The following is a 26445-nucleotide window of genomic DNA, read 5'->3' on the forward strand; positions in this document are numbered from 1 at the left end:
TGTAGCACATTGTTGATCAAGCTAGAAATAACACTCATTAGCAAAGCATATCAATGTAAATTAAGGTCCTTGTTATGTCTGTCTCTAAGCGGTTTCAAAGGGTATAACTCTGTGGTGCTTAAGAGTTACTCACTCATTCCTCTGACCTTTTTTCTCTGTGAGGTCAGTGAAAGGTCTGAGGAACCTGCTCAATAATTAAAGAGATTTCAGCACAAATGGGAATGCTCTCAGTATGCACAAAGTACTCTCTCAGAGGTGTTAAGTGATGGCTCATGACGTGGGAAATTAGTTGTTTTGAATGCCCAAGATGTAAAGAACACTGCCCATTGTCAAAACTGTGCGAGTAAACTGAAAGAGGTGACAAGTCGATGAATATTTTAATTATATGCTAATCATGCAATTTGCCCCGATCTCTTTAGGAATGCTTATGTCTCATTTTAATGTCTGAACCCAATGGTCACTTTTTTTTTTCCTTTTATTTTTCATCCTGACAGGCGGAGAAGAAATGGGGTATGATTAGGCGGTAGGAGTCTTCGTCTCAACAAAGAACATAGATGGTAAAACATTTCTCAATGAAGACCGTTTATCTAATTGCAACATAAGACTCCAACGACAATGTTCAATAATCTCTTGTACAACTGGCATCTGCAAGATTTGTTTAGCACCATTCTGCGCTGCGGTTTTAATGAACTTCTGCATACTTACTGCACTGATTGTGTGTTTCTATCACTCAGGTTTGAGCACACATACAATGCTCAATAGTATAACTTTATTGAATGCTACAATTTTCTGCCTAGACTCAACAGTAGGCACCTAACAGCTCCCAACAGAGCAGAAGTCTTCAACTGAAACAGTGTGTAACCCTGCTGCTTTCCCCCTCTTCAGAATATCTGCCATGCTACATGGGAAGGCTCAGAACTCCTCCCTACTCTTGTTTTTCATCGTCGTCGACATCGTTGCCTTGGTCCATGGTCACTCTTACCCAAGTTTTTCCCGTGATGACACCGAATTCCAGCACCTGGTGCTCCATCCCGACCCATCCATAGGGAAAGTCTATGTGGGGGCCAGGGACCACCTTTTTCAGCTGGATGGATTAGATGGACTTCGGTTGGAACAAGAGGAGCAAACTGGACCTGTGAGTGACAGCAAAGACTGCATCCCTCCTGTGACAGAGTCCAACTGTCCCCAGGCCAGGAGAACCAGTAACCACAACAAATTACTGCTGGTGGATCCGAAAGGATCGGAATTGATTACCTGCGGCAGTGTATACCAAGGCACCTGCCAAAAACGGAGCCTGACATCAATCAGTGAGGTTCTTTTCTCCACCGAGAGGCCAATGGACACTCAGTACGTGGCAGCCAATGATCCGTTGGTTTCAACCGTGGGGCTTGTGGTGGGGCTTCGGGGTGGGGAAAAGTCTGTGATGTATGTGGGTAGGGGCTACACCGCCAGCCAGCCACCAATTTCCACCCGACACCTTTCATCAGAACCGATTTTTTCCTATGAGGAGACGGCTAAGCTCGCCGTCGCTGGCCGTATGTCGGAATATGACCACCATTTTGTGACCACATTCACACGGCGAACATACGTGTACTTCTTGTTTTACCGCCGAGACATAAAGTCGTCATCAAGGGAATATCAGACCTATGCGGCCAGGGTTTGCCTTGATGACACCTCTTACTATTCCTATGTGGAAGTTCCTCTCGTTTGTCGATCGCCCTCCTCCCCTTCCAGAGTTTACAACCTTCTCCAAGCAGCGCAGGTAAATGTAGTATCTCTCCTTCGTTTCTCTCTCTCCGTTTTGTTGCTTCTGTCTTCGGCTCAAGATTATACCACTGCTATGGCACCTCACTGAATTTCTTGGATTTTGTCTACATCTAACAGGTGGGTCAAGGTCAAGACAGGGAGGGCGAGGACTTATTGGGAGTGTTCTCCACCCGTGTCAGCGCCACGAACCAAAATCCCTTAGATGGCTCAGCTCTGTGCATCTTCCATCTGGATGCGCTTGACAGACGCATTGACGCCATAAGAGACCTGTGTTACACCCAAGATGGGATGTTGGAGGATGGAAGAGAGGTGGCCTACATCGAGTATGAGGTCAAGTCGAGCTGTGCCAACTTACTCAGGGTATGCACACAGTATATAGCTATTTTGTAAAACTGGCATGTTTCTTTTATCTTGTCTGTTATCCTACTCCCCTGGAAAATTGCACTCTAAACCTTTTTTTCAATGTCCTTGCAACAGCTTGCACACTGGCTAATAAATTTATGCGGGCCATAACCATAGATCATTTCCTGCTATTTACTCACCTCACTTGGTGTCAGTGGCCAGAGAAAGCGTAAACATAGTAAAAGTCCAGTCAAGCAACAAAGTGTGGCAGCTTTAGTGGGATTAAACTGCATTATGCTATGCAGTGAAGTGATTTTTAGGCAAGTCTTGTAATTAGGCCACGGGAGTGAAGCCCAGTTGCCCCAGAAGTAGCTTTGACCAGCTGCAACCCACAGATGCTTACATCTTGGCAGTTGGAGTTCAGTAAACCAAGGCAACTTGGAATCAGCTTTGTACAACGATGTAATGAGCACTGGCAAGGAGGAACAAGGTCAAAATGGACAACATGAAAGGACAAAGACAAGCCCTGCCAGAAAAATGACCACAGAAAAGAACTGAAGAAATGCAGAATGAAACTCGAGAGGCAAAAGGATAGATGACAATAAAATGTGGTTTTCCAGACGCAAACATGAAGCAGGGTTGAAAAACTTTGACATTTCTCGCCTTTTTCCTCAATCTGCAGCGTTTTGAGACTTTGCAGACAAGAAATTTAGATTGGGTGTGACACGCTTTGATTGATGCTGTACACCCGTCGCAACGATTGAAGAACATTAAGTCATTGGAGAACCAACAGGAAGTCATGAAACGACCAAAGATTAGATTAGAAGACATCCAAAACAGGATCTCCCGAACATTACGGTGTTTGGTGACAGTTAAACATGAATTAAATTTCTCTATCGTCGAATGTTTTTCTCTCGCAAAGGACAGATCAGCTTGGAATAAACCATAGTCACGTCTATGTTGCAGAATACCCTTCAAGCATATCCCTGCGGCTCCGATCACACCCCGAGTCCAATGGCAAGCAGAGTGCCGGTAGTAGCCAAGGCTGTGTGGCAAACCTTTTCTACCCACCTCACGGCTGTGGCTGTCAGTGTGAGGTACGACCACAGCATTGCTTTCCTGGGAGACTCCAAAGGGACACTTCACAAGGTAGCTCATCACATTCATCACTCAGTACTTAACTCCCTCCAGTTTTTGTGCACCCACCTGCCAAGTTGTTGTTGTTGGGTTTTTTTTGTACATTAAATCAGCGGGCCCCACCCTTTTTTGCCCCACGGACCGGTTTAATGTCAGACAATATTTTCAGGGACCAACCTTCAAGGCCGGATAAATACGACGATATAATGTGTTATGACCTGCATGAAAACTGTTGTATTTTCTAAACATAAAAATAAAAGACGAATCATGACACGAGGAACGCCCTATCTGGCCGCAATGCTCTCTGGTCGCTAAAATTTAAAAGTGCCTTCAAAATAAGATACACCGCAAATACAAAGTGCAGGAAAAATATGGCTCACCATCGCCGCATATTATGCCGAGTGGGCTTGGTGCGTGATAAATCCGTATTTTAAATTAAGTAGGACTCCTGATACTGTCTATTAAATGTAGCCTTCTTTTTCCTGAAAGTCGTAGGCTTCTCTTCTGTCTCCTGGCTGGTTCTTTTCCCCTCCTTCCCAAAGACACTTTCCAAAGGTGTTTGTTTTTTACTCATTTTGCTAGCTCCCGGGTTTTATTTTAGCGGTAACCTTGACCTGTGTCGAGTGACAAACTGTAAACTGATTTAACAGAGAATTCGGTAATTTTTCAAAGCAAAACATCTTTCAGATTCCGAAATAAATGAAACGGAAGTAATGTAAGTTCTTGATTCTGTCTGTGCGGCCCGGTACCAAATGACCCATGGAGCGGATACCGGTCCGTGGCTCAGGGGTTGGGGACCACTGCATTAAACAGTTTCTTATGTGGTCAAAAAATATTTCAAGAATGTTTCCCCTAAATATTTAGAATTGATATTTGAAAACCTGGCATTGGAAGTTGGATAAGTGCTGGAATGCACACGGCAGCGTACCCAGTTACTTGATTCACTTCTCAGAAAATTGAGCACACTTTGCACCTGTTAAAACATGAGCAACAAATGTCAGCGATTGTTAACACCTTGAAGATTTCAGTCATTCCGTCCTTCACAGAACTCCGGCACACGAGGAGAAGAATAGCTCCGTAATCCTGCCATTTGGTTTTTATTACGTGCACTTTATTATGTGATTGTTGGACACTTGGAAAGTAATGCATTTTTGAGCTAAGACTATGAGACAGAAATGTATTTTTCTTTGTTTTGGAAGACGGCTGACCAGAAATATTATTCCATGTGCAAGCAACACTTGATTTTGTAACTGCCAACTCAGCAGCTGTGTATAACCACCTGTAGCGCACCGTTGACATCCATCTGATAAGGACTCTTAAAACGGACATATTTCATAAATAAAGACAAATAGATTTTTGTAAAATCTGCACGAGTACATTACTTCTAAACTACCAAGCACCACAGAACAACTTTCATTGCCATTATGTGTTGAGTGCATCCTCATAATGGGGATTCTGCTCACAGTGATCGCGTGCCGCCGGATGGAGAGAGGCAGCAAAAAAAAAAAAAAAAGGCTCCTAATCTCATAAACATGAGGCAACATGAGAGTTTGAAGGCTGGGGAATCATTTGAAACCAGGGGTGTCTTCCTCTGCTTATATTGGATTTTTGAGTGTGCTAATTACATTCATAGCCACTTCGGCTGTGATCTTGCAAACGTTTTATTGGGTTTAGGGCTAAACCTTTTTGTATCACCAACAAAAAAAATACTGCTCCATATGGCCAGTTCAGCAATGCAGTTCTTAGCTTTTGAATGATCCAAGCAGGGCTGCGAGTCACAAGAAGGTGTCATGCCATATCGCCCATGAAAAAAACCTGCTTTCAACTCTGCATTACTGAGAAGGTGGATCAAGGCACAAACTAACCGTTGGTGCTGGCCTCTCCCCGAGCAGTTTTACAGTTGTGCTGTCCCAAGTTTTAAATGCATTGTTATGCAAAAGGGGGACATACTTGTACATCCAATTGCCACACTCGCAGGGCAAGCTAATCTAAACTAAAAATAGATTTTTTGCCGTTGATCTTTCCCAAAATTGTCAGAGCAACGGATGTCGTTTTTGTAACTTAGTTATTTATTTTAACCATTTCAGGGACAGCGGTCACTACAGTGGACAGCTTATCATCTTATCAGGTTACAGGTTATTATGATTGGTGCATGAAAGGGTTATTTAAATAAGATTTTTAGTATAGGTTTGTTTTTCTCTTGCATGAACACTCCCAACCATATTAAACTTTATTTCGTTTTTCTTGTACTTTCAAAACTGTCGCTGAAGAACCAATGAAAACATCCACAATGTTTGTCAATGCACCGCAACAATAGAGTACCTTCTTCATCAATGTAAGATTGATGTTCTATCCATCTACTTTGAGCATGATATTGAGAGTCTGTATCCTTGAATGGTCTTTCTCAGGTGTATCTGGGCCAAGATGGCCAAGTGGAGGTGTATGCCAATGTGACCATCCAGCCCAACTCCCCCATTAACAGCGACCTCATACTGGACCAGAAAGGCGCGCACATCTACATCATGACCAAAGCTTCTGTAAGTCGTGTCGGAGGATATATACACTTTCATGGATGAATCAGCAATTCTTCTTTCACGTCTTTACTGTCAACTTGATAAAGGAGAGGTGCGGTTAACAATACATTTTTTAGCTCGTGAACCTGATATATTTGTTTGTTGTCATGATAAGGTAGTCTTCTCTTTTGTTCTTTAATCATTATTTTAAAGGGTGAAACTCTCTGTCCTGTCATGACACATCTTGAACTTGGCAACATGAGCATAAACAAGTTGGAATTTTTTTTGTCTTGCGACAAGTAGTGTAAATATAGTCCGATTTGGATCGGGTCCACATTTGGCTGAAAATCCAGTTTGCATTCATTTTGTTTTCTTGGATTCAGAGGAAGCTCTGGATGAATTTGAATCCCCTTCAAGGTATTAAAATCCGAGACTGTGGCTGCGCATTGATTTTGCAGGTGTGACAAAATCTTGGCTCTCTTGGAGTGCTCTTGTTTGAAATAGTTTAACAGCTGTAGCCTTTCCAGTGTGGTGGCCTGTCCATTCAACCAACAGCCAGTTGTCTCCATGCAAAAGACTGAAAAAGCTATGAGATTTTCTTCAGAGAGCCCACTCTTTAAATTTGAAATCCTGAATGAATGTAAATGGACTACAACTTGGTTAAAAGGATACATTTGACCTTCAGGTAGAGAAGCGTCCTGTGGCAGAATGTGCCGATCATCTCGATTGCCAGTCCTGTCTGTCTGCCAATGACCCATACTGTGGCTGGTGTGTCCTGGAGGGGCGGTGAGTCCGCGTGCAACTTTGTTTTTGCAGAACGGAGCCCCACTGAAGCTATGTTCTCATGCTCTTTGCTTGTATTTCGTTCGTTCTTACAACGCACATTGGTGCTTCAGGTGTGGACAACGTTGGGAGTGCCGGCGAGGGTCAGTCAAGGGTCAGTGGTTGTGGAGTTTCAACCACACACAGCAGTGCCTCGGCATCCAGCATCTCAGCCTATACAACATCAGCCGCGGGGAGAAGACAAATGTAATGGGGGGGTGCACATCTTCTAAATATATAGTAATGACAAAATATCAAAATTTAGCCTACTGTGACTGTATGTTTTTTCTCCTAAATTCTCCATCAGCTTTAAAAAAAAATGCCCGTAATGATTACCGTATTTTCCACACTATAAGAGGCTTCGGATTATCAGGCGCGCCTTCAATGAATGGCCTATTTTAAAACTGTATGTAGGGCGCATAAAATAGAAGCAACAATCGTGGCTGCGATTGTATTATGCATCCACGCGATGGAGCTATGTTAAAGGGAATACAATACAATACAATACAAGACAGCTTTATTTATATTGAGTCTTCAAAAGTGCTTTACAGAAAATTTAAATATTACATCCAAGAAATCAGAATATTGGTCCATCGGATTATAAGGAGCATTGTCGGATTGTTTTAGGTCTTTAGCTAGCATTCTTTTAGGTGTGCCTTATAGTGTGGAAAATACGGTATTACTATTATTATTATTTTGTGGGGTCGTTTAAACCACAATAAAATGTCAATATGAAGCATTACTGTTTCAAGTTGTAATCATGGTAACTACTGTAGTTCGTGTTTTGGGGAGTTGTGGCTGGCTTTTGGCTTCTCCAATCCGATATTTTTCCGCCTACAAATATGACTAGCCTACAGATGGAAACTTCATCTAGTATAACTGAGAATGCAGAGAATGCATGGAAAGAGTCAAAGATCACTCTCATCGTAGTCATCGAATATTGTCATAATACTGGGAACCGTAATAATTCACCAATAGTATTCACTACAGTAATTACAAAATGTGCATTCTTTTTCATCTCTAAATGATTTTCCAAAAAACAAAACAAAACAAAACAAAAACACCTGCAGTCATAGCTACCTCACAAATATATATATTTTTAGGGCAAGGGGAGTCCCATAATATAGACAATATATCACTGCTTTCAAGGTTGATTTACAGTCAAAAAGCTCATTGCCTTTTTTGATGATTATTATTTTCCTCTCCCACAGATTACAGTGTCAGTCGAAGGACTCCCTAGTTTAGGAGAAGGAGAGGCCTACTCTTGCTTCTTCCATGACACCGAAGCTCCTGCCTTGTTCACAAACACCGGTGTTGTATGCCGTACCCCTGATGCCAGTAGTCTACCCCCCATTGGGCATGGAAACGGTAAGCCTCAGGTTTACTCCGCAGGTATACGGCTATATGTTGTAACACAACACTTTGCTACACACTGGGCTACAAAAATGTCGGTTTAGAATAGTAGTAGAAAGAAACTTGAGGGTGGATCGATGAATTTGAAGTTGCTCATAAAATGGAGTACACTAAAACAAAAATATCCTATGTTTAAAAAGATGTTTTCTCAATGCCCTTTTCAAAAGTGCAAAATGCAGGGGAAAATTAGCTTTTTCTTTTCCTCGCGATAACTTTCCAACTTATCTGCATGCGCAAATATAGCAGTTATTAAAAAAATACACGTTGTTTAGTTTGTATAGGAATATACAGTAATTATTGTAATCAAGTGGTTTGGTCGTCCTCCAGAGTTCGTGATGGTGATCCTTTCCCTACGTTTCCTCAACGTAACGGTAGCGGAGTCGGAATTTACCTTGTACGACTGTAGCCTTGTGCAGAAGCTCTCTGAACGGAGGCCGTGAGTATACGCGCGTATGTGCGCACACGTACACACACACACACACACATATTCTGTATGTGTCACCAGAACATAATTAGATCCGATAAATCATGTGCTTTCTTGCCTAAGTGAGACTTTTTTATTCAGCAGCGAGCACAATGACATATAGACAACGCTTTCGGTGAGACATTTGCTTTTGGAGTTCTGTGTTATCTGTACCATTTTGCTTTTGGGCTTTTTATTAGTGATACAGACCAATGTTTTGTAATGTACATTTTCTTGAAATTTCAACCATTAACTGTGATAAAATACATTTTGTCGGGGATCGACGGGTTAGCACATCACAGTGCAAAGGTGCAAGGTTCGATTCCGGGTCTTGCCTTCCTGTGTGGAGTTTGCATATTTTCCCCGGACTTGTGTGGGTTTTCTCCGGGTACTCCGGTTTCCTCCCACATTCTAAAAACACGCATGTCAGGTGAATTGAACACTCTAAATTGTCCCCAGGTGTGACTGTGAGTATGTTCGTCTCTGTGTGCCCTGCAATTGGCTGGCAACCAGTTCAGGGTGTCCCCTGCCTGCTGCCCAATGATGGCTGGGATGGGCCCCAGCATGCCCGCGGCCTTTGTGAGGATAAGCGGATTAGAAAACGGATGAATGGATGTATTGAGGATATTTTTTAGCTAATTATGAATGATTTTGTTTTGTATTTTTTTGTTTGCTTTTTTTTTTTTTACTAGATGCCAAGGTTGTGTTAGCAGTCGCTGGGGGTGTAACTGGTGTATCCATGAGCATGTCTGCACACACAGACACACCTGCAGCCGAGGCGTCACCATCTACAATCAAAATGTGAGTCAACATTTATGGCAAGGCTCTGTCAAAGTCTCACCGACTTGCATCATGCCACACACGTATGTTTGTGTGCCTCGCCCGATTTGCTGCGCTTGTGTACATTTTCCATTTCCACTTTTGTTTTATTATTTTGGATTCTTCAGTCTTTTTGTTTATCCTAATTTTGTGCTCCCTTGCCTTTTTTTTTTCCTTGCCCTTTCCTGCTTGTTCGTTTGCACTTCTCCATCCACAAGTACAAACCGCCGACATCCACCATTCCACCACCCACCAGAAAAAAGACCACTTTAACTGTGACGACCGCTACGACAACAACAACAACAACAGTGACAGCGACGCAGCTGCCACCCACCGCGACACCTGCTACGACCACTCCGGCTGCCACCACAGCGACACCCCCTCCCACTCTTAACAGCGAGTCCACATCGCGCCATGCCACGGACCCCACACCCCACTTCATTGGGACCTTCAGCCAGGCCACCAGTCTGCACTCAGAAGCCGGCATCACAGACAGCTTTATCTTTGACATGCTCACAACGTCTGATGGAAATGTGGCCACAATGAGACATTTATCAGAGGACGAGCGTATTGATTGGGTGGTAGAAACTGGAGAGAATGCCGACAACGATTCTCACACAACATTACCGAGCAGTACAGTTATGCCGATAGACTCCGAAGTGGGCCTCGTTGAGCCCTCCGGTGAGCCAGCAGACTCTTCCTCTGGTCTAAGCTCAACCACATCCGGTGAAGTTGCTACTTTGTCAGACCTTGCTGGCAGTGACTTGACTGAGGAAATTGCAGTAGTGAGCTCGGATAAGAGTGACACTTCTCCATGGGTGTGGGGGAGGCCTGAAGCTGGCGTAGATGGGGACAGAGTCCCGTTTTATTTGGCAGGTGCAAATGACAACTTCGCCTTTACACAATCCCCTGACATGGTGTTTCAGCCCAACTCTGATGAAAATTACCAGGCAGATTCCGCTCTTTCTTACTTAATGGTGAGTTCAGAAGCTGTAGCTCAGGGGTGTCCAACTCCCAAGCCCTGACGACACTAAACAGCGAATGTTGCGCTCTTGTCAGGATTCGTTCAATAGGCGCACATGGTAGCCAAACGTTCACCTGTGCTTTTCTTGTTGCAAGGAAACCCTGAACATGTTCAAAATTTCCTTCTGAGAAGGAAAAAAAAAAGGACACTAAAACTGTTGTCAGGTGAACGTTAGGCGAATGTTTTGAGAAAATCTGCGACCTTGAACGAACCCTGATTAACTCTGACATGAACATGCATTTCGCTACCTCCGCCTCCAGTCGCAATTGTTCACCCCTCAGTTTAAATCAGGTGTGTTGGAAGAAGTTGTCGAAAAAATGCCGGACAGGGACCAGAGTTGGACAACCCTGCTGTAGCTGATATGGGCATACGAGTAGAACTTATCATGCCCGGTAAACCACTCATTTTTGAAAAACAATTTGTCCTATTAGAAAATAAACACAAATAACTTAGTCGACGTACAGCTATCAAGTGTTGCTTATGCGTATCATTTCTGTATTTACTGAGGGTTGATGTCCACAGAAACCTGGGTGTTTATCAATGTAAATACTTGTATTCTACACTACTCACAAAACGTTGGGGATATTTCTGCTTTCAGTGAAATGCACTATAATAACCTTTGCGGGTGAACGTAATCTGGCCTCTAAACTTTTGAATTCACGTGTCCAACTGTTTGTTCCAGTGCGTTTTACGCACCTTGCAGTTCTCCAATGACTTATAGCTTTTTTTTGTGTGTGTCTGTTTTAAGGAAGTCCACTTCTTTGGCTTTCTGTGAATCCTCCGGTCTCTCCGACACTGTTAAATTCATTGGCCACTTCAGTGAGAACATCTTTTTAGAGCCTTGATCAATTTTGTGGCACAGCTCCTTGATAGAGATGAGCGAGTTGTGAAAAAAGTACGGAAATATCATTCAAAAGTTTACAAAAGGTCAAATTAAGTTCACCTGGAAAGTTTATAGGACATTTTAGGCTGATTCTGAAATGTCACCTCAAAGGCAAGTAACTCAATCTTTTTATGAGCAGGTCATTTTAGCTTTACGTCCACATGCAAACAGCATTTCAGGTCACTGGAAACTGACCTTTTCAGCCAGTTCCCAGTCAAAACTCCCATTTCAGTATCATCATCTCATTGACTTAAAATGGCTCATGATAAGAAGTATTTAAACAACCTGTATATGTACCGTATTAAATGTATTAATTTTTTTATGAACAAAACTTTTTTAGTTGTTTTGATTTCTTTTTAATAATATTTATGTAATTTTGGCTAGGAGTTGGGGGATTTTCTTTCAGTCAATTCAAACCAGTGCATGTGTTTCATTTTTCCAGGACTGTCCTTGCGTGGAGAAAATTCAGGATTCCTCCCTCCTTCCTGTCAATGTAGAAAGGAAGATTACAGTGGTGGGACAACACCTCAACCTGTTTCAGGTATGGTATAACCTGACGGCTATTTGATTGTTTTGCAAAAGCCGGTTCTTTTTAGGAGGGGCCCGGTGGTCAGTGGTTAGTACATCGACCTCACAGTGCACAGGTACCAGGCTCAATTTCAGCTCCGGCCTCCCTGTGTGGAGTTTTCATGTTCTCCCCGGGCCTGCGTGGGTTTTCTCCGGGTATTCCGGTTTCCTCCCACATTCCAAAAACATTGCATGGCAGGCTGATTGAACACTCTAAATTGACCCGAGGTGCGAGTGTGAGCGCGGATGGTTGTTTGTCTCTGTGTGCCCTGCAATTGGCTGGCAACCAGTTCAGGGTGTCCCCCGCCTGCTGCCTGAAGACAGCTGGGATGGGCTCCAGCACCCTCGGCGACCCTTGCGAGGATAAGCGGATCAAAATATGGATGGTTCTCTTTAGCATATTTTTGAAGTAGAGCTGTTTTTCATGTATATGTCCCTCTCCAAATTTTGAGAAAAGTGTTTCTTGAAAAGCTTTGTTTACGTTTAGGATGAAAATCTGGACTATGAATGCGTGCTGGACATTGAGAATCGGTCAGTGGTGGTCGAAGCATCTGTGGAACCAGATGCCAAACAGCCTTCCCTCTTTTTGATTACCTGCAAACCACATCAGGTCAGATTTTTTTTCCCTCCAAAGGTAATCATGTTGATCATTTGTTTGAACCTCTTTTTGTTTGCTATGTACAGAACATACTTGAAACCTACATTTCGCATGGATATGTTTATGAATTGGCTCTTCTCTTTTTTTTTTGGCTCATCAAGCTCCATTTGTAAAGTTCCAATTTAGCTTTAAGTAGAATTCGGTAATTGTTAGGATTCTGATGTTTAAATAGTCTCAGCAGAGCAAAAAAGAGGATTCATTCAAATATCAATAAGACAGACATTTTGTTTTCAAAAACCCATAAACTGCACTTAGCAATGTACCGTATAAAATGTAGCTATTCACGATCTTAACCAGGCAGATAACGCCTAATAACGAGCAATGTTTTTGGACTGCTTCTTTTTCAGTTTGCGTATTCCGCTTTGATGGAGGAATACCCGGCCATGTTCAACGTGAGAAGGAAAGATAACTTTCTCATTGACAGCGCCGATGACCTTTTCGGTGGGGGCTAATTCTCGATGTGCCACAGCACGTTGGCAACCCTCCACGCAGAATGTCCTGTATATTAACATAACAATGACCTATTTTTCCTCGCTGACCTCTTTTTCTCTCTCCTGCCTCAGTGACTCTTTACAACTGCTCCGTGGGGAGATCCGACTGCAGTCGATGTCGTACCGCCGACCCCAAGTACGGCTGCGTTTGGTGCGGGAGCCCCGCTGGCTCCCACTGCGTCTACCATGAGTCCTGCGCCGACGATGTCAAAAACACCTGTCCTGCGCCTGTCATTCATTTCGTAAGTGTTGGAGTTTATCCTCTTTGGACGTTTCGAGTCAGTTGAAAGAAAAATGAATACAACTGTCCACAATGATAATCATGCATATAAACACGCGTTCGGTTGCAGAAGGTGTTGCTGCTGAATATTTTCCATCCCAAAGTTGCATACTGTATGACAATATTTTACTAGTAAACCTTTTATGTACCCATGAAGTAGCTCGAAGTTTGCTGCTGTGGAATGGGTGTCCCCAAATCTACGCATTATTTTACTGCCCGTTACCCATGTGTCATGTTTTTATTGTTCAGACTGTTTTTTCTTGTGGTCCATTCAATTATCGTAATTTTTTTTTGTCATGTCGATAAACACGTACATGGAAATGAAATATCGGAAAAGTGGCGAGTGAAAGTGTGAGTTAATACTTTTTGGGGGGTGGGCGACGCCTTATATTTGATGCCAACCCACTGAGAGACGATCAACATTAAGACACAAAAACAGGAAAGAGTCATCCATCAACTTGAGCGTTCACCCAGGATCATCAAGCCAAGTTTTTTCCTGCAGATACCTCTGAGCTATGATTATATTATGTTATAAACAGGAGGCCGGTGTGTCTGTGTGTGTTTGAAATGTGATCTTGTGTCAATCAGAAAGCTTTTGTCTCGTGTTTCAGTTGGATCCCGTCTCCGGCCCTGTCGAGGGAGGAACCTTGGTGACGATTTCAGGCTCCAATCTTGGACAGAGGGCCGAAGACATCCTCAACTCTGTTACGCTTGCTGAGGTTCCCTGCAGTGTCATCAATAGCCGATATGAAATCTCCTCAAGGTCAATAATGGAAGTCAAATCATGAATTGGTATAGGCGCGTTTGCTGACGACACCTGTGTCATTTAGGATCGTGTGTGAGACTACAAGCAGCCGGGGAGAGAAGAGTGGACAGGCCTCCGTCAAAGTAAGCGGGGGAGGACTCGGAGTGTCTGTTCAGACCTTCAGCTTTCGGGTAAATACCGTTTTTGTGAAAAGAAGCTTGAAATGTATGTCTTTTTTTTAAACAGTGTGTTTGTGTTACTACTTCAATATATTTGCTTTGGTGGTATGTTTTTAAACAAGGTGTCACTTAGACTCACGCTACATGCGCAAGCTGCTTTTCAATCAAGCAACTCATCTCCTTGGATGCCAGCCTCTAATTAATTAGCACAAAGTGATAAGCACATGAATGGCTTCGAGCTGTGAAACAACCCTCCGGTGTTTCCCAGAGCCCTCTTTTATCTTGACAGGAAATCACCCTCACGGCTGGATGTTAGTGTATTATGGAAACGTATGTTTTTATTCTCTGCGGGCATTCTTCTCATGCTGTATTTCTATTTCTCAATGCTAGGATCCCATACTGAGCGGTCTCTCCCCCCAGAGAGGGCCTAAAGCAGGAGGCTCGTCTGTCACCATCAAAGGTCGTCGCCTAAAGACGGGCCACCCAAGTGACGTCAGCGTTCTCATTGGAGGAATACCATGTATGGTGTAAGTGTCAGACCGTCATTTTCGATGTACTACTTTTTTTCCCCTATTTTTTGTTTGATGGGGTGGTTGTTGAAATGTCTTTGTTCAGGATAAGCATCGAGGAGGATCAGATCTGCTGTCTGACCAGAGCCAGTAACAGAACTGGCGAACATAGCATCATGGTGCGTTTTGGAGGGGCTGAACGCCACCTAATGGGCATTGTGTATCACTACATGTCCAACCCCAACATTTCGTGGGCTGCGCCATCCAAAAGCTTTCTCAGGTGCTTTTCACTTCATCAAAAAAATACATTTAGAATTGTTTAGAATGTTGTTGGTGTTGTTTTTTAATGCAAGTGATGCACGTAGCATTTTATTAAGTCAATTATGTACAGTACTCAATTGTTTGAATAAATTACACTGAATTTATTGCCATGGTCAAATGTTTTGCTGTAACATTTTGAAAAAATAATTTTCATTTTTGCATTATTCACTGGAAAATTTATTCAACATTAAGTAATAATAATATTAAGTATTGGTATTATTATTCCTTTCGTTAAACCTTGCATCATACCCAAGGATAATGATAACAATTTTATCAACTTTGATTTCGGTCAAGTTTGACATTGAAGATTTTTCAAATTTCTATGCAGTAAAGTCAGCCATTATGAATACATTTTTAATACATTTACATCAAAAGAACCAGTTTGGGAATGTGGCTGGATTATATGCAATTGATGTCAAACCGTGCCTAATTTGGGTAAAATGTCACTTGCATGACAGCCTAATAAATTCATCTGTCAAGCTTTTGTTTTTTTTCCTGGCAGCGGAGGCAGGATGATCAGCGTGTCGGGTCAAAACCTGGATGTGGTTCAAGACCCCAAAATTCGAGTCACCCTCAGCCCGCCAGATTTTCTTCCTCCCAGGAGGAGGCGGAGCATCAGTCGGCTAAGAGGACGAGATGAGCAGATGCCACTCAAGCGACGGCGGAGGATCATCCCCGAGGCTGACTGCTCTCAGGGCGCACTTTGCCATGTCAAGCAGGTTTGCAAAGTGGCAAAAATCCACCTTTTCTTTTCTACAAATAAATATTTATTGTATTCTTTCTTCCTTCTGTCCAACCCCAACTCCAGTATGAGAATCGTTGTATAGTGAACAGCTCGTCCCTCATCTTGTGCCCGACGCCGGCTGTTGGACCGGACGCCAGGAGAGCGAGGGTCAAAGTTCATTTCCTGCTGGACAGTCTTCATTTTGACTTCAACAATGTGGGCAATGAAGCATTCAGCTACGAACCCAACCCAAAGCTGTACATGCTGAACCGCAATGACCCTGAAAAACCGTACCACCACAAACCTGGCAGCATCATCTCTGTTGAGGTGTGTGGCGATGGACATGATTTACAAACAGTTAATTCATCTGGCCGCCAGCTGAAGTACTGGTTAACACATTTGCCTCACATTTTTGAGCTTTAGAGGTTGATTGTTCTCCTTGTCTTTGCATGGGTCGTCCCCATGTACTGTGATTTTTATCCTGCATTCCCAAAAGTGTGCATGGTCGTTCACTCAAGACTCTAAATTGTCCACATGTGAACCTGAGGATTTTTATATATATATTTATTTATTTTTGTCTATGTATGCCCCGCAAATGACTGACAACAAGTTCAGGGTGTAATCTGCCTCTCGCCCAAAGTCACATTCACGATTCATTTATGATTGTAATTTATTACTTTGTTTTTAATTATGTCCTATTCAATTGAGCATTGCTCTTTATAGTGGAAACTTTTATTTATCTGAAATTCAGTCATACAAGTGTAAAAATAAGTTATCCCATTTATAAACAAAGTTATAATGCCCGACTAAAGTAAATGCACAAGCACGGCAGGCTTCCCCTTTTGAAACATGGTCACACACATGTAAAAATAAGGTTTCTATTTTTTTCCAAGTTTATTTTGCGGATTACAGTAAGACAAAACTGATGGGGGGGCGGGGGGGTTGTGAATTTCCAGGCATATTTTTAACAATCATTTTCCCTTAGGGAGAGAATCTGGACCTGGCCATCTACAAACATGAGGTCCAGGCCCGGATCGGGGATGGCGTATGCTCAGTGAAGACCCTGACTCACAACCATTTGTACTGTGAACCACCAGCCAAGCAACCATCAGTAGGCACCAGCCAGAAAAAGGAGGCTATGGATAGTCTGCCTGAGTTCACAGTGAGTAAATAGATAACAACGTATACCTATATGACATATCCATCCATCCATCCATTTTCCGAACCGCCTGATCCTCACTAGGGTCGCGGGGGGTGCTGGAGCCTATCCCAGCTGTCTTCGGGCAGTAGGCGGGGGACACCCTGAATCGGTTGCCAGCCAATCGCAGGGCACACAGAGACGAACAACCATCCACGCTCACATTCACACCTAGGGACAATTTAGAGCGTTCAATCAGCCTGCCACGCATGTTTTTGGAATGTGGGAGGAAACCGGAGTACCCGGAGAAAACCCACGCAGGCCCGGGGAGAACATGCAAACTCCACACAGGGAGGCCGGAGCTGGAATTGAACCCGGTACCTCTGCACTGTGAAGTCGACGTGCTAACCACTGGACTACTGGGCCGCCTTATATGACATATCATATTATTATTAGCATCATTTTTAGGAAAACCTGATATTCTAGAGAAAAAACAAGGGCTGATTCTGAATCTGTGCAAGTGTTTATTTATTTATTTTGACTTCGGGAGTTTGTCATACTTTGTTGTTGAGCATTCGACACGCTGGACAAGTGGCCCTGTGTGAGTGAGTCATAAGACTTAGCATTCTTTCTTTCCTTGTGTCTTCCAGGTGAAAATGGGCAACATGAACTTCTCCTTGGGTAGGGTTCAGTATGACAGCAATGGCCTGTCCATATTCCCCCTGGAGGCCCAAGTGGGAGTAGGGGTGGGAGCCTCAATAGTCGTCCTCATTGTGCTCATAATTGTCCTCATTTATAGGTAAAAAAAAAAAAATTAAAGTGGAATATTGTTTACAGCTTCCGTCATGAGATGCCCATGCTTTTCTTTGTGTCGTGATTATATTTGTTGATTGCCAGGAAGAAGAGCAAACAAGCCATGAGGGACTACAAAAAAGTCCAGATCCAATTGGAGAATCTGGAGACCAGTGTGCGAGACCGCTGCAAGAAGGAGTTCACAGGTATGTTTTTTTTTACAGTCTGGTGATGTTTCATAAGTCTCAAAATTTTGTTTCACTCCCATCAGACTTGATGACTGAGATGATGGACATGTCCAGTGATTTGGTGGGATCGGGTATTCCTTTCCTGGAATACAAGGCGTATGCAGAGCGCATTTTCTTCCCGGGCCACCAGGAGTCACCGCTGAGACAAGATTTGGATGTCCCGGAAAGTCGCAGGCAGACTGTGGAGCAAGGGCTCGTTCAGCTGTCTAATCTGCTCAACAGTAAACTGTTTCTCACCAAGGTTAGACATCAACAGCCCGGTGTTTGTCTTTTTTGTTTGTTGTATATACACAACAACCCGCCCCCCTTATGTTTTTTATTTATTTATTTTTTTACTGCAAAGATACAAAATTAGGCGCTCTCTCTACAGTGAAATGAAAAAAACACTTAACTGTCCATAAAATCCAAAATACCTATAATACTGTACCGTATTTTCCGCACTATAAGGTGCTTTGGAGTCCAAGGCGCACCTTCAATGAATGGCCTATTATATAACTTTTCATTTTGGTCACATCGCATATTCAGAATAGAATCTACAATAGTGGATAAGGTTGCATTATGCATCCACTAGATGGAGCTACACTAAATGAATACAATAAGATAAGATAAGATAAGAAAACTTTTATTCGTCTCGCTCAATACAGCTTTATTTATATCGCGCTTTCAAACTGCTGCAGCTGTAACAAAAGAGCTTGACAGAACATTTAAAATACTATGTCCAAGAAATCTGAATATTGATCCATATATAAGTTGCATCGGATTATAGAGCGCACTGTCGGCTTTTGAGAAAATTGAATGCTTTTAGCTGCACTTTATAGTGCGGAAAATACGGTCGTTATATCCATCCATCCATACATACATACACCTCCTATATTGTGGATTTTTCACGTCTTTGTCTTGCTCTTGCAGTTTATTCACACACTAGAGGCCCAACAGACATTTTCCCCGAGGGACCGGGCCTATGTGGCCTCTCTGCTGACTGTGGCCCTCCATGGTAAATTGGAGTATTTCACAGACATCCTGAAGACTCTACTTAATGACCTGGTGGAACAGTATGTGGCCAAAAACCCAAAGCTGATGCTGAGGAGGTCTGTAGGGCAGCCAAATTGTCCTTTTTGTTTCTTAATAAGGTGTTGTATCATCATAATTATTCTTATGTTTATTTTTGTAGACATGTACTTTTTTTTCTTTTTCCCCTAGAACTGAATCTGTGGTTGAGAAGCTCTTGACAAACTGGATGTCCATTTGCCTGTTCAACTTCCTGCGGGTACGTAGCATGTTATCTGTGTTAGATGCTTCAAATCAAATGGTTAGCTTATACTTTTGAGTACATGGAATACAGCCTGAGATTATTGTCCGTCATACGTACTGGATGGTTAGTCATGGCACCCTCTAAGTCGGAAATACTTTCCATTCTGTACAATCGCTGAATGAGTCTTGAATTAATTCTGTTGTGATCTGACATTGTTGACCTCCTATAATAATTCCTGGGCAGGAATCAGCAGGGGAGTCATTCTACATGCTGTTCCGGGCAATAAAGCACCAGGTGGACAAGGGACCCGTGGATGCTGTGACAGGAAAAGCCAAGTACACTTTGAATGATAACCGGCTGCTGCGAGAGGATGTCGAGTACCGTAGCTTGGTCAGAGCTCACGCTTCAAATATAATTATTATGCAGGGTTGAATTCCAATCCGATTAGGAATTGTTGCACTATGCTTCCATTGAGGCTCATTCCACATATCATGACAATGGGTCTGTTTTGATATTTGGCACGTCTGGTGGTGTTGTTTTTGCAGTTTATTTGTCATGGTCACAATTTGAAATATCTTACTTTCACCTGATGCACAAGGTAGGGTTTTTTTTCTCTCTCTCACTCATCCTCAAAATTCTATTTTGTCAATGCAGACATTAAATGTCGTCATGCCAGCTGCTGCTGCCAGTGGAGGAGCGTCTACTCAGACGGTGCCCGCCAAGGTCCTGGACTGCGACACCATCACCCAAGTCAAGGAGAAACTTTTGGACCAAACTTGGAAGGGGGCATCCGTCACCTTGAGGCCACATGCTGACTCCTTACACCTTGGTAAGTCTTCTGTGCATTGTTAGCCTAATAGCATGGTTGCCTTAAGTCCAATTTAAATGTTGTCATAATACAAGGAAAACAAAAAAATTAAAAAATATATATATATTTTTAATCTATGAGGAATTTGTAATTTATTTTAATTCTGAGCACTGAGGACTGGTTGAGCCTGTAGCACAAAATCATTATATGGAATATTTCTTTAAACTTTTCCATTTTACATGATTTGATAATAATTTAAAGGAACTTTTTTCCCCCTGATAAATTTAACTACAATGTTAGATGTCAAGATACTGTAGGGGTCCTTCACTGAATGTACTGGTACCTCTATCTTTTCCATGGCCTCCAAAGGCCTTTATTTACGCTTACCTCTATTCGAAAACAAACACACGCACAAAATATTTAAAAAAATCACAACATAGATGAACAAAGATGCATGTACGCTTTTTCAAATTTACTAAAGACAACCCAAGTGACAAATGCAATTTGTTTTCATTTACACCAGATCCCGTTGAACAGACTAATATAATGTAATTACTATTTTCCATCCAGAATGGCGCTCGGGCGTGGCAGGTCACTTAATCCTGTCAGATGAGGACCTGACATCAATTGTGCAGGGCTTGTGGAAGCGCCTCAATACATTGCAACACTACAAGGTCAGTCTCAATCACACATACATAGTGTACATGTACATCACCCTAACACTGAATACACCTGGGCAAAATTGCTGGAAATAGATTCATAAATAAACACGGTGATGCTGTTTTTAGCTTCTTGTCTATGCTATGTGCTGAAAATGGTGTGGTTTTCTCCCTGCGGTGGTGCAGGTCCCTGATGGAGCCACTGTCGCCCTCATCCCGAGAAGCACGAAAAATCACCTCCATGACAGCCATGATTACATGCCTGGAGAAAGTGAGTTTGTTTTCACACACACAGTAGTATACAAATACACACGCAGGATGAAGCAAAAAAAAAATTAAAAAAAATAACGAATTACCACAGGAGGTCGCTGTTTGACTGTATAAGTAATTTATGTTGGACCCACTGTAGTTCTACATTGTAACGGGATTAAAGGGGCAATAGCAGATAACTGTCCACCTATACTGCCTTGAGACTTTTGACACGTGAGTGTACTGTACTGTTAAACATAAGCGTAGAAAAAAAATAGTTTTGTTTTTTTGTGTAAATCAATGTAGTTGCTTGATCTGTTATAAATGCAAATTAAACGCTATTTGCTGACACATATTTTATCTTGGTGAATTGTACCATAACGTAAGTGTTTAATATACTCTAACAATAACAATTTCCACCTCCACCCCGTTTTTTTTTTCCTCGCCGCCCATCAGAGACACCAATGCTGGATGATGGCGAGGAAGGAGGCATTAAGCTGTGGCATCTGGTGAAAGCCACCGAGGAGTCAGAGTTGCCCAAACACAGAAGGGGCAGCGTGAGGGAGAAGGGCGGCGAGCGAGCCAAGGCCATCCCCGAAATTTACCTCACCCGACTTCTTTCCATGAAGGTAACGGAGTGAACATTCACAAATGAAAGAGCATCCCGGTGTTCACTCTTAAAAAGTTGATCAACTCTCTGCAAAAATGTGATGCAATGCAATGGTTTTTAATCAATTTCTTGGCATTTTCTTGGTAAATGTTATGCCATGCATTTTTGTTGGCTTAAGTAGTGGTTTGGTTAAAATTCATGTCAAACAAGAAACTCAAATCAGTTTTAAGTACACACATGACACTTGTGCGGTTGCAGACTGAAAAATGCATTACCCCATCCCCCCCTGCCCCCGCCCCCTTCCATTTGTCTTGCTCGACTCTTTGTCAGGGCACACTGCAGAAGTTTGTGGATGATTTATTCACGGCCATCCTCAGCACCAGTCGTCCCGTCCCTCTGGCTGTCAAATACTTTTTTGACTTGTTGGATGAGCAGGCCCTGCAGCACAACATCAGCGACCCGGAGACGATCCATATTTGGAAAACAAACAGGTAACAGCCATTGTTAAAATAATAATAATAATAATAAAGTAATTTGTAGTTTTGCAATGCACTGTTGCAATAATATCATAACCATTGACAAATAAGTGTAGAAGTGTGTTGTAACGTTGAATCTATAAATCAAGCCAAAAAGACCTCTCTCGTTTCCTACTGTGTACAGTTTACAGAACTGCTTTGTTTATGGTTAGTTTTCCTTTTGATAGAGCCGATGCGTGTGATTGTCTAACCAAAACAGCTTACCGCTGCGATTTTGGATCAACATCCTGAAGAATCCGCAATTCATCTTCAACGTGCAGACCTCAGACCACGTGGACGCGGTGCTCTTTGTCATCGCTCAGACTTTTATGGACTCTTGCACAATTGCTGACCACAAACTGGGACGGGTGAGTCGAGCATAGTCAGGCAATATAAAACTGCTGTCGAGAGCGTTCTAAAACCACTCCGCCGGTGTGTCGCTGCAAGTATTGCATTTTCGCCGGCCACATTATTAGGTACACTTGCGCGGTCTGATGAGTACGAGAGATGCAGCAATTTTTGGTTCTTTGTATTTGCCAGCATTCGATAGAGCAGGTACACTGAGAACCAAAATTCTGTGAGTGCGCTGCTCTAAAGTTACATCATTTAGTAATAAAACTTCTAATATTGATAAATCATTCGATTTTCATTATTGTACATAAGAATAAAGTATTCTGATTCTAGCTCATCGTATAAATTTTAAGGTCTGAAACTCAGCCCAGTGAGGAGCCTTTTTTGACCTACCTGAACGCGGGACACGATTTAAATTTGTCTTCCTTTCACAGGACTCCCCCATCAACAAGTTGCTCTACGCCAGAGACATCCCGCGCTACAAACAGATGGTGGAGAGGTAGGAACTGTTGGGCGGGCAGTCAGCCCACTGGCCTGGGGCACTCTGCATTGGAGGAGAGGGAGGCCTGGGACAATCTGTCAGGGCCAGACAGTTGGTAGACAAGGCCTGCGAGGCTTCCGTGCTTGGATGCTCTCAAAGCAGACACGCCACACTCACTGCTGTCTGCTGCACATTTACACTGGTGATGGGTTGAAGCTTCATTAGACAGCCGTTTTTTATGTAACAAACCTGTCTTCTTTATTTGCCTTGTTAAGTTGTTGATGTAGCATGCATACCTTTGAAGCACCCCAAACCCGCTTCACACTATACGGGACTTGTATATAGGCCATTTCCTTGGATTTAAGCGGTTTACCCTTTCGGTTTTAAAATATTATATATGAAAATAAACTGCTAAAAAAAAAAATAGAGGGGGCACTTGGAGTTACATTGTGCTGTTTAAGTGTCCCCTTTATTTTTTGAGCAGTATAGAATAAGTAGCAAAGGTTGACAATGCTTTTTAATTGTTTTTTTTTTTGTTTGTTTGTTTTTAGAATGCTAACATTCAAGCCTCTAAATTCCATGAGAACGCTTAAACATGGCACAAAGGGCACCTGCAGTTTTATCACATGAGGTTTTTAAAGCCTTCTGATCGGTGGCTGCAAGCCACAAGGCATACAGTTAGGAAATATACCTGTGTGCCGTCATACATAGCTTGTCGTTGTTTGCGAGCCTCTCTCCTTTTTTCTCCCGCCTCGATTTTCACGCATGCATGGAGGAAATCTGCAAGTGGCTTATTGTGGCACAGGATCGTTCCATGGTGTAGTTAAGGTGTGCTTTGAGGTGTGTGTTATCTGATGTTCACTAATCAGAGGAGTCACGCAGTGTGAAGAATGTAGGTGAAACGGATTGCAGGGCTCCATATGTGCCCTACGATTGACTGTCAGAGTCCAGGGTGTACCCTCCCTCGTGTCCAGCTCGTCCACAACCCTTATTGAGAGCAAGTGCTTTTTCGAAACAAATACATAAGATAGAAAAACCTCGGAACAGTATTTAGTATTTATGATATGTTCAAAAAAAGAGGGCGCATTTTCAACTCTACAGCTTCTGCTTTCTCCAGGTACTACGCCGACATCCGTCAAACCATCTCAGCCAGTGACCAGGAGATGAACTCAGCCCTGGCAGAGCTCTCTCGTGTATGTTACCTTCCATGTCTTCCCATGTTGGAAAATGTTGTCCTTGCTTAGAACCTCTAAATCATTCATCGCGGTTTCCTTTTGAGATGGATGTTAAGTTTAAAATCAATTATGAATGGAAACCAATGCGGCTCCTTTACACCCCCCCCCCCCTCCCCCATGGTTCATCTATGTTTTCACCCGTCTAAACGCAGAACTATGCCGGAGAAGTCAACTTCCTGGTGGCTTTGCACGAGCTGTACAAGTACATCAACAAGTACTATGATCAAGTGAGTGTCACAAAATCGTCCAGTGTGACAGTTGCATGTTGACGACGTGCAGATGGTAACTGTACATTTGAAAAATATGTGTGGTTTAATACTTGCCGTACATTTTAAGTACATTTGCATACGAACGTAAAAAATAAGTTGATTCCTTTTCATTTTTCCTTATTCAAATACATAACTGTCACTATAGCAGCCGGCTTGTTGGAAGAAGTTTTCTTTTGCGCTAACAATAGCTTTGCAGTGCTTACAATGCACTGTACGGGATGGCGCATGAGACCATCAAATTCATACAGAGTATCAGAGAACAGAATTTGAATATCATTTGGTCAATGCACCAACTGTAACTTAACAGCTCTTTATTTGCCCGCAGAATATTAAAAATGACATTCCAGCAAGATATTGTCAAATATCAAAGCGGCTCGCCGCAAGCCTTGTCTTTATGTGTTCTGTATTCTTGCAAATAATGCAACTCTCGTGACAATATTGTCTATTTATTTTCATTTGACAATTTCTGTCCAATCCAACAAGATCGTCACAGCCCTGGAGGAGGACTGCACAGCCCAGAAGATGCAGCTTGGATACAGGCTGCAGCAGATTGCTGCCGCCGTCGAGAACAAAGTCACAGATCTATGACCCAACACCCAGATTGGTTTTCCTTTTAAACCACGAAGACTTTGAAGGGAAATTATATGCCATCTCTTGGAAAGCAGAACAATTTTATACCCAAACCAAGGACGTTGTGGACGTCGGCATTTGAGAAAGGGAAACGATAAGGAAGGATGTTTGCTTTCCTCACTGGATCTCGACGGAAAACCACACAGAACATTCCTAAAAATGTACAAAGTACATGCATTAGTCCACATGAGACACAGGAGATGGAGAAAAGGGCGCAAAGTACTTGACTTGAAACGGCTCTCCCAAGTGTTAGAAATGTCTTCCAAAAAAAATTGTCAACCTTGGATGGAAAGCGGCCTTGACAAATTTGCTTCGAGTTACCTTCTGTTGTTCTTTCAAGTCATCCTCAATTCAACGGGGACCCACTTACTCGCGGCTCTTATCAAAAATATTGTACTCTAATGTCACAATTTCCGCGGGCAGTGTAACTCACGGAAGCACTAACTAACGCAACCAAATCAAGGTTTTATCAAAACCCTATAAAGTAACTTTTCACTCAAAAACTGATCCGTCCAACATGGAAGATGATAAAGACATTCCTTGTCCCTCCCCTTCACGGAAATCGGTACAAACAAGATACAACACTTCCTAAAAAATAAAAAAAAATCACAAAAGAATGCCCGTTATTGAGGCTTAAGAACAAGATCACTTTCTATTTGTCGTCGTCTTTTTTTTTTTTTTTTTAAGCTTACTAAAGGAGTTCGAGCAAATGCCATTGACAGTTGTCTTAAAAGAACATTTTGAATCGGCGCTTTTGCTAACAAAAGGCGCTCAAGCAAATGTCATTGACGGTTGTCTTAAAAGAAGGATTTAAATAGGTGCTTTTAATTGTGCGGTTCATTTATTTGCAACTAGGCCGACGGGCATGACAGAGAAAGCTTTTGTTGTTGCTGTTAGCATCCCGATATTAGCATTTAGCATCTCTGTGCCAAAGTGCAGCCTCACCGTGCCATGACTGAAACTTTTGTTCATTTTTATTTTTGGTTATTCGTCGTTGTAATCAAGTCATTTGCAACAGTGTTTTTCTCCAAACGTAAGCGTATTCAGAAAAATGCGCGTAAAACCTGTCTCCCCCGACCCGCTATTTGGTTTATTTTAACGTCTGTTGGTTTCATGAAGGTACCTTTGATCCTCTGTGAATTATTTTGCCTTGAAACGTTTTATTTATTGTTTATTTATTTTATCGCTTACGACGGTAAATGTTTAGGATTTTGCCTCCGGAGATACCCTTCCAAGTTCACTGTATTTTATTTTTTATTTTCAAAGCAAAAAAAAAAAACATCTTTATTTGAAACCTTTGGGTTGTTTTAAGATGTGAGCTCTTGCTGTGACTTCAGAAAAAACAAAACTTTTTTTTTTTTTTTATGTGGTACTGACTATTTTTGCAAGCCCTCACCCTGTACATACACGTTAGTGTAGCTTGTAGCTTGCGGGTGGATGTGGACGCTCTTAATTGTAATTTTTTTTTTCTGTAGATGCACAGTCTTCCCAAGTAATCCTGACTTAACAATGGCTGAACATATCACAATAAAGTGTTCCTGGTTCTAACAA

General features: G+C 42.4%; 1 protein-coding gene and 1 long non-coding RNA gene across 2 annotated transcripts; one reads left to right on the forward strand and one right to left on the reverse strand.

Annotated features, from left to right (window-relative positions):
• The first annotated feature begins 895 nt into the window (after nt 1–895).
• Nucleotides 896–26445, forward strand: plxnb1a (plexin b1a). The gene is made up of 37 exons (XM_086108904.1): nt 896–1762; nt 1885–2127; nt 3076–3258; nt 5655–5783; nt 6445–6545; nt 6656–6788; nt 7793–7949; nt 8322–8430; nt 9150–9258; nt 9495–10253; nt 11626–11724; nt 12238–12360; nt 12756–12849; nt 12972–13141; nt 13791–13942; nt 14010–14115; nt 14494–14630; nt 14719–14892; nt 15436–15652; nt 15742–15984; nt 16643–16819; nt 17446–17594; nt 17693–17793; nt 17859–18076; nt 18745–18923; nt 19036–19102; nt 19331–19477; nt 19742–19916; nt 20466–20569; nt 20741–20825; nt 21260–21432; nt 21744–21904; nt 22149–22296; nt 22714–22778; nt 23878–23953; nt 24148–24222; nt 24748–26445. Exons 1-37 carry the CDS (start codon nt 896–898, stop codon nt 24850–24852), a joined length of 6510 nt encoding a protein of 2169 aa, XP_085965030.1. The 3' UTR covers nt 24853–26445.
• On the reverse strand, nt 21706–22786 carry LOC147210345 (uncharacterized). Its single transcript, XR_015100677.1, has 3 exons — nt 22673–22786; nt 22154–22287; nt 21706–21851 (listed from the first exon to the last, which is right to left on the reverse strand). It is a non-coding gene; the product is annotated as an uncharacterized LOC147210345 (long non-coding RNA).

The sequence above is a fragment of the Hippocampus guttulatus genome, chromosome 1 (genome assembly GCF_054856545.1).
Source record: "Hippocampus guttulatus isolate MCC_2025c chromosome 1, RoL_Hgut_1.0, whole genome shotgun sequence".
Classification (NCBI taxonomy): domain Eukaryota; kingdom Metazoa; phylum Chordata; class Actinopteri; order Syngnathiformes; family Syngnathidae; genus Hippocampus; species Hippocampus guttulatus.